General features: G+C 41.5%; 1 protein-coding gene across 1 annotated transcript; it reads left to right on the top strand.

Annotated features, from left to right (window-relative positions):
* Positions 1 to 538: 538 nt before the first annotated feature.
* On the top strand, positions 539 to 10,961 carry LOC101931498 (stromelysin-1). Its single transcript, XM_065583112.1, has 11 exons — positions 539 to 622; positions 1,157 to 1,285; positions 1,445 to 1,689; positions 2,008 to 2,156; positions 2,250 to 2,375; positions 4,681 to 4,842; positions 5,790 to 5,934; positions 7,029 to 7,162; positions 7,775 to 7,934; positions 10,335 to 10,438; positions 10,630 to 10,961. The coding sequence occupies exons 1-11, from the start codon at positions 539 to 541 to the stop codon at positions 10,731 to 10,733; spliced, it is 1,542 nt and encodes a 513-aa protein (XP_065439184.1). The 3' UTR covers positions 10,734 to 10,961.
* Positions 10,962 to 11,381: the final 420 nt, after the last annotated feature.

Below are 11,381 nucleotides of genomic sequence, written 5' to 3' on the forward strand. Positions count from 1 at the left end.
AATACAACACGTTTATTTAAAACACTAAACAAGTATCAAAATCAGTATATGTTTCTACATACACACACACACCACAAAGATTCTGCAGCCTGTGTTATAGTTCCCAGTCCTTATCGTTGCTCGAGTCAGCCTAGTGGCCAGCTAGACTGTACACAAGGAGGGAGCTGTGCCTCAAGTCGGACACGTCTGATGCTCTGTTGTTAATGCAGAACAAACCCAAAGCTCTGTTGTTCTCACCCATCTTTTATAATAGTTAGTTCTCAAGCAAGTCTATGGGTCTTGCTTTTGTGTCATGCTTGCATTGTTTATCACAGAACTGGTTGTATACATAACCATCTTTCACCTTCTTATCTGGCATTTTGTTCTTGTTTTGAGGCATATACTTTTGTACTTTAGGGTTGTTAATCTGCACTTTTTGGCCAACAGGACAAGATAATATTGACGTCTTCATTTCTTCACTCCCTGGGTGATTATGCCCATCTGCTGCTGGCATCTCTTCTTATTTACTCACACACTTGCATCCTCACACACACAAAGAATGGCTAAACAATTTTCTAACAAGCAATTAAAGGGAACAGCAAAGGGAACAGTTAAACAATCTTTTAACAAGCAGACTATACTTGTAACAAAACAAAATTATTTTAAAGCAAAATAATTTCATATTACAATTTTAGCTTATAAAACAAGACAACTACTGACAACAAATTGGAACAACTTACTAGATTAAGACAACTCTAACATTTGCTAACATAATATTGTTTCTCACACTGCAGCCCTTTAGCACCTCTGAAAAATCAGACTACTTTTATGCAGAAACCTAGATATAACTTTTGGTGTTGAACTCAAGTCTGAAAATGTTTGCCTAATTTACGAAGGAAAGGGGGGAAAATGGGAAGGAAAGGAACAAGAAAGTATCCTGGACATCCTCTGACAACATTGCAAAATCAGGGGGTTTCAGACGAGGTCACCTGTAGTGTGTCATACTTCTCCTAAAAGTAGCATTGTGTATGTTTTGTGGAAAATCAGAGGATGTTATAAACTGTGAGTCATGCCACTGTTGATTTTACAGAGCAGCCAAGTGATATATATACCAGGACACTGAAGAGACATGCATAGAAAAGTTAGAGACTGAGAGATTTTGTTAAACTAGTGACAGGAAAAAGAAGCGATCTTGAAAATGAAGAGTCTTTCATTCCAGATCTTACTTTGTGTAGCATTTTCTTATGCTTTACCACTACTTCCGGAAACAGAGAAGAAAAATGAAGAAGACATGCAATTTGCTGAGGTAATGACTGTAGACAGTATATATGCATAAAGCTGATAGGAAGAATTAGTCTTTTATCATATTAAGATCACAGCAATAACTATATAATTATTAAGATTATTCTATACATTTTAAAAGAAACATGAATGTCATAAAATGTGGGTATTTTTTTCCCGTCAGAAATATCTGGAAAAGTACTATAAACTTAAAACAGAGGCAGAACCTATCTTTAAAATAAAGAACAGCAAACCCATAACTGACAAAATCCAAGAAATGCAGAAATTCTTTGGGCTGAAAGTGACTGGGGAACTGGATTCCAGTACTCTGAAGGTGATGAAGCAGCCCAGGTGTGGAATACCTGATGTCGGTCAGTTCAGCACCTTTCCACGGTCTCCTAGATGGACAAAAACAGATCTGAAATATAGGTAATATTTCAATGTGTTTCCTTGAGTGCCTCTGGGAATTACAGAAAGAATTAGTTTTATATGTTTATTATTATTTATTCTTATCATTATGGTAGCACCTAGGAGCCTGAATCAGGATCAAAGCCCTATTGTTGTAGGCACTAAACAAACACAGAGGTAGACATATATTGTGTATCAAGGAGCATATTGTCTAAAAAGACAAGACATACAAATAGTAATATACAGACAACAAGGAAGCAAAATGTTTAACTATAAGTACATGTCCTGTTAGTTGCATTTTTAATTGCCTAAATTTATTTCCTTATTATGCATTTAAAGGATTTTGAACTATACACCGGACATGGAACCAGCTGATGTAGATGAAGCGATTGAGAAGGCTTGGAACGTCTGGAGCAGCGTGACCCCACTGAAATTCACCAGAGTTTATGAAGGCAACGCAGATATAATGATCTCCTTTGTGGCTGGATGTAAGAGAATCCCCATGTGTCAAGGATAAGTATTGACTCCTTTACTTACAGTCCTGATTAAGAAGAATCATACTTTTATGTATCCTTTTCTAGTTCATGGTGACTTCTTTTCCTTTGATGGACCGGGTGGAACTCTCGCTCATGCCTTTGCACCGGGCGAAGGTATTGGTGGAGATGCCCACTTTGATGAGGATGAATACTGGACAAAAGATTTTAAAGGTAGGTATTCCTTACTATTTCATTAGCATTCTCTGCTGTGCAGTATTTGATTTTAAGAGCTATTAGCTCATTTTGACACTGGAAAGAGATGGGGACACAAAAGTAACGCATCTTAGTAATAACTACTTATAAAGGGTCTGAACCTGCTGTACTTCTCAGCAGAATTCGCCTTGAAATCAGTGGTTCAGATTCTGAGCTCAGTGACACCCATGACAATCCATAGTAATTCCGCTGAAGTCAATGCAATGACTTCAACTGTGGCTCCCGTGGAGTGACTGGAATTACCATGGATGTGGACTGGTTTGACTGAGTTAGACAATGGGCATTACTAGTGTACGGCATAGAATTGTGCCCTCAGGGTGAGGCTCTTAGCAGTTGTAAAATACTGAACTCACCACTTTTAAAGCAAAATAAAGTAATAAAGTGATGATAACTTTTAATAACCTTGTGCAGGGAAAACAATGTGTGTTCAGTGGATGAGTGTATTTGTGGTTCACGTTGGGTGCTTCTGTCTAGTGTGCTTTATCGTGGGTTATATTATGGAATCACAAGCTATGGGGCTCAATGCAGGAATTACGGAGTGAAATTCCATGGCCTGTGTTATTCAGAAAGTCAGTCGAGACAATCATAATAGCCGCTCCTGGCCTCTGAATTCATCAATATTAACAAAACCTTGGTTATATGTAAGGAGGGATATTTCTGCAGTATGAACAGATGCTTTAATGTTGGCTGGCCTCATATTTGTAATAATAAAAATGTAATAACCAATACATAATCAAAAACTAATTCTTTTCACAGTCTTTTTTCAAGACTAAACATGCCCAGCTTTTTTTAACCCTTCCTCATAGATCATGTTTTGTAAACCTATTACCGTTTTGGTTTCCCTGCTCTGGATGCTTTCAGATTTGTCTACATCTTTCTTAAAGTGTGGCACCCAAAACTGGACACAGTATTCCAGCTGATGCCTCACAAGAAGCACAATTCCCTCTTGAGTCTTACATATGACACTCCTGTTAATATATCCCAGAAACATATTCATCTTTTTTACCACTACATCACATTGCTGGCTGATGTTCCGTTTGTGATCCACTATAACCCCAGAACCTTTTCTGCAGTACTACTGCCTAGCCAGTTATTCTCCATTTTGCAGTTGTCATTTGATTTTTCCTTCCTAAGTGTAGTAATTTGCACTTGTCTTTATTGAATTTCATCTTGATGATTTTAAACCAGTTCTTCAATTTATAAAGGTAATTTTGAATTCTAAGCTTTCCTCCAGAAATTTTAAAAGCACACTCTCCACTCTATTATCCAAATAATTAATGAAAATATTGAATTGTACCAGACTCAGGACAAACCCACTAGATGCAGTGACAGTGAACCATTTGTAACTACTTTTGATTATGGTTTTTCAACCAGTTGTGCACCCACCTTATTGTAATTTAATCTAGACCAGATTTCCCTAGTTTGTTGATGTGAATGACATGTGGGACTATGTCAAACGTCTTTCTGAAATCAAGATATATCACGTCTACTGCTTCCCTCCTATACTTAGGCCAGTAATTCTGTCAAAGAAAGAAATGAGATTGGTTTGGCATGATTTGTTCTTCACAAATCCATGTTGGCTATACCCTATAACCTTCTTATTCTCTAGGTGCTTACAAAGTGTTTGTTTAAGAATTTTTTCAGTATCTTTCCATGACTCGAAGTTAGACTGACTGGTCTATAATTCCCTGGGTCCTCTTTGCGTACGTCAATGCTGCATACTAAGCCGGGGATCTTATTCAGGTTTGCGTCAAAGCCCCCCTTCTGTCCATGTACAAATCATCTGACATAGATCAGCAAGCACTAAGGACCTGGTGCTGTGTGTGGGGGGGAAGTGGTTGGAGGGGTGTTGGGGATGGGGTGGTAGTGGTTCAGAGCCTGAGTCCCACTGTGAGCTGGATCCAAGCCCTGTCATTTTGCAGGGTGGACACAGCTCAAGCTGCAGACCAGAGTCAGAAGGTGTGTGTAGTGCCATATGGATGTGCTAATACAGCTGTGAGGCCTGGGTCCAGCAATTGGGAACCCAGATTTACAATGCAGTATGGATGCTTAAGCATGGGCTTGGAAACATTGTGTTCAGAATCCCAGGTCACACAGAGCCAGGTTTACAATGCAGTGTAGACATTTCCGTTGTTTCCCTTTTTTAAAGATAGGTACTATGTTCCCCCTTCTCCGCTCCTCTGGGACCTCACCCGTCCTTTCCTATTGTTTTACGGGGACATTTATTTAATCTACATGCATTCTACGCTTTTTATATTTTTAGGATTCAACTTGTTCCTTGTTGCTGCTCATGAGTTTGGCCACTCATTGGGTCTTGGTCATTCAAATGTCCTTGGCTCCTTGATGTATCCAGCCTATCTGCAGACAGAGACCAGAAACTACAGGCTCCCTCAGGACGATGTTGATGGCATTCAAACCCTATATGGTAAGGAGGAAGCATCACCTTTTTTTAAAGTCTCTCTCATACAGGTTACAAACAATCTGATGAGAATGTGTAACCAAGAGCCATACTGTGGCCTACCTGTGTGGGGTGTGAAGGGGGTAAGGCGCCTCCGTCCTTAGAGCAGTGTACAGGGGCTGGCTGTAATTGCAGTCCTTGCTCATACCTTTACACAGGGACTGTGTTCCCTCTTGTGTCCTCTTGGGTGCTAATCATAGCCAAAGGGATGAGAAGCAGGTAAGGCCATGGCTCACTCTAACTCCATCTGCACGAGCTAGCTCAGCTGGCTAACTATGAGGAGGAGCACATAGTGCGACCCCTTCGTGCATATTAGTCACCCCCTGCCTCCCCTGCAGAGGTGAGTGCTTCCTGGGCTTCACTAATCCGAAAGGTTTAAATATGTTTCTGTATGAAACTTTGTGACAGTCTTGTGCCAGCTCCTAAGCAGACGTGAATTGGCACAGCTCCATTAATATCAAGGAGGAGTTCAGAGAGGCAGTGGTGAAGGCACTAGGCTAGGACTCCAGAAACCCAGGTTCAATTCCTTGCTCTGCCATAGAGCTTCTGTGTCACTAATCCTCTCAGTTCCCTCATCCGTAAAACGGGGATAATAGCATTGTCCTATCCCACAGGGATATTGTGAGGGTAAATACATTAAAGATTTCAGAGTAGTGGGCTGTAGTCCACGAAAGCTTATGCTCTAATAAATTTGTTAGTCTCTAAGGTGCCACAAGTCCTCCTGTTCTTCTTTTTACATTAAAGATTGTGAAGCATTCAGATAATATGGCAGTGGTGGCCATATAATTACCTAGATAGAATGGGAAAACACTGTTTCAAACCAACGGAGAATTTGGCCCAATATTGCTGTTCTCCAAGTGCTGTAATAGCAATACTAATTGACTTTCCAATTCTGCTTTTACCTCTTCCCTAAGGACCCCCAGCCTCTACTGAGCCACCAGCTTCCACACCACCCACAGAAACCCCAACAGAAACATCAACAACAGGCATCTGTGACCCTCACATGACTTTTGATGCCATCACCACCCTGCGTGGGGAAATAATATTCTTTAAAGACAGGTAAATTTATTTCTGTTTTGTCAACATCAAGTTTTGCTTAAACTACACTTGTAATGGCAATGCTTTGACAATTAGTTCAAGAGGGGGGATTTCCTTCCAAATGTATAGTCAACACAACCTCACAAATTTCTACTTGCCCTTGTAACCTGGGCAAAGTAACTGGGCTTTCTGACAGGTGAGTAAATATTAATATTTTAAATCATCCTTAGTCATCCTGTGCATGGTCTGTTACATTTCCATGGCAATTGTGCAATCAGAGCATTGTACTTTGGCCTGCAGCCATATCACATGAAGCATTGTTCTTGACAGACTGGTGTCAGGCTGCGGATGGCAGATCTAAAGGGAAAACTATGGGGCTATCGAAAGTGTTGTTGGTGATTCAGTAGGTGGCATTCTTAGCCTCCAGACAGCATTGAATCAAGGCTCCAGCTGCAGTGCTTGGCGACACCCTGCTGTTAGAGGCGCCATCTTTTCAATGAGATCTGATACTTAACCCTTTAACGGGTCATTTAAAGATCCCAATGCACTTCTTGCAAGATGGAATAAAAGTGGCATCCCCAGGGTTTTGGCCAAATACCAACTCAGGGAAGGACATTCTGCCTGCATAAATACTTCGTGAAGATTCAATGGAAGAAATTATTCTTAAATGTCCCTCCTAAAAGGTGCAGTTTAGTGTTGCTGTGCATTGTCAAAGAGCTGATACATTGCACCGAAGAGATGGCTGCATTTACATGGTGGGCAAAAGGATTCCTCCTGACACAGCGTTACAGATAGGTTTCAGCTCTTCCCTGTGCCTTACTGGGGACCAAAGGAATGGGAGGGAAAGGGTGAGGTAAAAGGGCATGGTGGAAGAACCACAGTGCAAAGAAATAGGACGGGATTTCGCTGTAGCGCTGAAGAGGGCACTAGGAAATGGGCATTGCATCTCCAAAGGGACATGATCTGTGGGTTGGGGGTATGTCCCACCACCTGCAACTAAGGAACAAATATACAGCTCATGTAGTAGGAATTTTTATTAAATTTTCCTATTGACGATCTCGTAAATTAATGATAAAATATGATTATATAAACAAGCAACTTCTCTTTTCAATCAGGTACATCTGGCGCAAGAGCCCTTATTTCCCAGGTATTGAGCATGATTTAATTTCTTCCTTCTGGCCAACCCTACCTTCTGGCTTTGAAGCTGCTTATGAAATTGACAAAAAGGATCAAGTGTTTCTTTTTAAAGGTATTTCTACTGAATTCCTAGACATTCTTCTTACATGTGGAAATGAAGAAGCAATTATTATTATTAATAATAACCACCACCACCTAGCACTTACATAACTTTTCACTTCAAAGTGCAGTTTCACAGTCATTAACTAATTAAACCTCACAACAGTCCTGTGAAATAAAATATTGTGCCTATTTCATAACTGAGAGGAAAACTGAGAGTGAAGTTAAACGATGTGCTTAAGGCAGGTGAGAGGATCAGTTATATATCTGAGCTAAAGTGTTTAAAATGGAGTGTTTACATTTAGTCAGCTAAATTCATATTTAGGCACCTAACTAAGTGGCCTGATTTCCAGAGGTGCTGAACAATCCCAGCTCCCATGGGGGGGAAATGTTTTTTTTAACTACTCTAATGAATTTATAAAGCAAAAAATCCAAGTGTCCTGAAACCTTAAACATTCCAGCTGCCTTGCAAGAAAGGAGTGTCTTCAAATTCAATGCTATCAATGGAATACATCCCTCAGGGAACAGAAAAGTTTCCTTGGGGAAGCTCCACGACTGTAATTAAATACTGCTTAAGCTCATCAGAAGTACCTCTCAAGCTTTTCTATCTTGTTTTTCTTGACAGGCAACCAATACTGGGTTCTCAGTGGATACTCTGTACATCCAGGTTTTCCTAGGAACATCCACACCCTGGGCTTTCCAAGATACGTTAAGACAATTGATGCTGCTGTTTATGATGAGAATACAAAAAAAACGTACTTCTTTGTAGGTAACAAGTATTGGAGGTAAGATTAAATTCTCCCAGCAAATAATCCATGCAGTTTATTTAAAGCCTTATTAAGCCTTTACATTTGGAATTATGACAAATCTGTGGCTCCCTTGAGTAGGATTTCATGACTGGTATATTGCACACCCCATTATTAAGCAGAATTTCAATGACAACAAAGATAGAACTCAGATCTTCCTTTTCCTTAAAACACTCGAGTTAAAGAACATTTTCCATTCGCTGCTAGTACAGTAAAAGCTTTTTTATCGGGCATGGCGGGAGAACGGTGGGTGCCGGTAAGTGAAAAATTCCGTTTAACTAAGAGGGAAGGAGTTTGGGTGCGGGAGGGGGTATGGGCAGCTCCCTACGAGCAGTAACCTGTCCCTGCTGTTCCTGGGGGGAGGCACAGCTAGGCAGCTCCGTGCTCTGCCCCCACCCTACCCCGAGCACTGGCTCCGCAGCTCCCATTGGCCAGGAACCATGGCCAATGGGAACTGCGGGGGTGGCACATGCGAGAGGAGGCAGCACACAGAGCCACCTAGCCGCGCCTCTACCTAGGAACAATAGGACCAGGTCGCTGCTTGCAGCAAGCCCCCGAAGGTGAGCGCATCCTGGATCCGTCACCCTGAACCCCCTCCCATGTCCCAACCCCCTGCCCGGAGCCCCCTCCTGAACCCACACTCCCTCCCAGAGCCCATGTCCCTCCCCTCTCCCGCACGCCGAACCCCTCGTGGCTGTTCCTCCACCTAGGAGAAGCAGGGATATGTCTCTGCTTCAAGGGAACCACGCGGAGCCAGGTATGGAGCCTGCTGGCCCATGCCAACTGGACTATAAACTGGACTTCCGGTGAAGATTAGAAATGTCAGTTTATAGATCTTTCCGGCTGGTACAAGGCCAAATAACACAGCTTTTACTGTAGTATGTTCCTATAACATAGGTGAACATATCCAATTCTACCCAGCAGAAGGTAGGGTACACCAACACAGTGGCCAGTTCATTATAGTATAATAGTGTAATTTGGACAGGGACTGGCTTTGTGTTACAGGTTTGTACAGAGCTTAGCACAGCCATTTAAATCTGTTTTTCTTGCCTTTCTCTCACTTGGGTCAATGGGAATAGACACGTCACTTTCACTTTTTTGTCTACTCATTTTTGTTTTCTCGTTCTTGTGACCAATGCACTACTGCAGAGTTCCATCCCAGCACCTTAATTAGCATAGGCTGAGCCCCGGTGTCATTGCAAAGAACAGTTAATAGGAGTGCATCATAAATCCATCAGTAAAAATCTCAACTGCCCTTCCAGTCTCTGTCCTTAGTCCAAGTTGAAGGTACCCCCCTCCTTTTCAGCACTGGCTGATTCTTGTGTGTGATGCAGGCCTGTAGGGACCCCATGTTTAGACAGCTCCCTGTGCCCATCTCCCGGCCCTGACTTCGTTCTCTATTTGTGCCTGCGGTGTCCCTGCAGCTCATGCCTACCATGAGCTGCCTCCCCCAAGTGGTATGCCCCGCCTCCAGTGGTAGGAGAGCTGGTAGTGTAACCCACACACCTCCTGGGTGTGGTGTTCTGTCACATCAAGTAGCAACGAGACCACTTAGAGAGAGATTAATGAGTTTGCTCTATAGCCTTAGCTAATGGCCATATGGCTTTTAGCTCATGTAGTAGAGGCTCATGCATTTAGCTCCAGAAGTCCCAGGTTTGATTCCGATGACTGGGGCCTGTTGGTGTTACAGTAGCAGGTGGGATTTCCTATCAGCTGTATAGCCACCAATAGCTGTGTGAGGGTGGAAAGACCAGATCCTCCTCTTATTTCAACCCCTACCCGATCAGGGCTGGGGCAAGGCTGGCCTTTACAGCACTGCTGCTGTCCCGTGCAATGGGGAACTTTACTCAATCATTTTCTAAAATTAAATTAAGAAAATATTTCTACAAATGGACAGGTTTTGTAACCACTCCCCCTCACAAAAAAACACACCCCTGTTTCTTCTTGGGTGAGACTATCACATAACTAAGTGCTCACCAAGGCCCCATCCTGCAAAGTCTTATGCGTATGCTTAGCTTCACTCAGGTGACTAGTCCCATTGACAGCTCATAAGCACAAAGCAAATCAGGTACAGAAATGTCTTTGCAGGATGAGGGCCCAGATGTCAATGTTACACACTTGGGCCCCACACCGCTCCTCCTACAGCTATCAATAGGAAAAACAAACTATTTAGTCAGAATAGCTACGGACAACTGTGCATAGATTAGTAAAGGTGAAAGTATTCATATAGTAAGAATTTATACAATTCAATGAGTTTACAGTAGCTCATGGTTAGTGAGTTTTAGCTAAGGGCAGGACTTACTTGTTGTAAAGATCAGTTGGAGTCAATATTAAATATCACATGCTTATGTATTATTTTCATCTCATTTCTTCATTCAGTTATGATGAAGTCACCAAATCCATGGAAAAGGGTTATCCAAGACGCATATCAGTTGACTTTCCAAGAATTGGCAATAAGGTTGATGCTGCTTTTCAAGAAAAAGGTAAATAGAAAAAAATACTTTGATAGTTGAATATGCTGGAAAATGTGCATTTCCATAGATTCAAGAATCATTACAGACATTTGTAAGGGTGTTTCTTTATGTGTACACATTTTAAGTTGCAGCATTGTTTGTGGAAAGAGAATGAATATACATTTGTACAAAGTAATTATTCATTTTGTTTGTATTTCTAGGAAATTTCTATTTTTTCCATGGCTCAAAGCAGTATGAGATAGACACCAAGTCCAAGAAAGTTATTCGTGAAATGCAGAGAAATAGTTGGTTTGACTGCAAATAAGAGCAGACACACAAAGCAAAAGAAACAGAACCCAATTTTGTATGCACTAGAGATGGCTTTTCATCAATGTTTTGTTTCTAATCAGTGTTATTTATCTTTTACTTTATGTCTGAGTCACATAAGAGCTGTGATCCCTGATAAATATTATTTTAAATAACCGAGAAATGTTAAATGTATTGTATATAGTTTTAACTTATCTTAGTATTGTATTTAGGCTATTTATTAATGTGTCACTCAGCAATAAAGCTATTTTATGTTTGTGTATATAACAGTCTTGGGTTCTTTTGGTCCAGACTCCTGGTCTTTCTGGTCAGCAGCACTAGAGAAGGGGCCAGTGAATTTAATTTAATTGCCCTGCAGGCTGAACTCCCAGCTCAGCCTTTCAGACAATATGATGACTTTAAGAGACTGCACTAGCTGTAAAGGAGAGGCAGAGCGGGAGGCAGAAGTGGGCAGCTCCAGGGTAGAAGCAAGGGGAAAGACATTAGAAGAAGAAGATAGAAGCACAGAACTAGACGTTAACTCTCTGCTTCATAAGAGTTGATAGTTCTAAGACAGCTATGACCATCTAGGACCTTGACAGTCAGCGTTATGCCGGACACTGTGATCATGTGGAAGTTCACCGTGCTCTGGTATGTTTACTCCTAA

The sequence above is a fragment of the Chrysemys picta genome, chromosome 1 (genome assembly GCF_011386835.1).
Source record: "Chrysemys picta bellii isolate R12L10 chromosome 1, ASM1138683v2, whole genome shotgun sequence".
NCBI classification, from domain to species: Eukaryota; Metazoa; Chordata; order Testudines; family Emydidae; genus Chrysemys; species Chrysemys picta.

Coding starts and splice junctions, on each gene's coding strand:
- LOC101931498 (XM_065583112.1), top strand. CDS start 539: ATGGCTAAACAATTTTCTAACAAGCAATTAAAGGGAACAGCAAAGGGA. Junction 7,163..7,774: donor TCAAGTGTTTCTTTTTAAAG/GTATTTCTACTG, acceptor TTTTCTTGACAG/GCAACCAATACTGGGTTCTC. Junction 7,935..10,334: donor GTAGGTAACAAGTATTGGAG/GTAAGATTAAAT, acceptor TTCTTCATTCAG/TTATGATGAAGTCACCAAAT.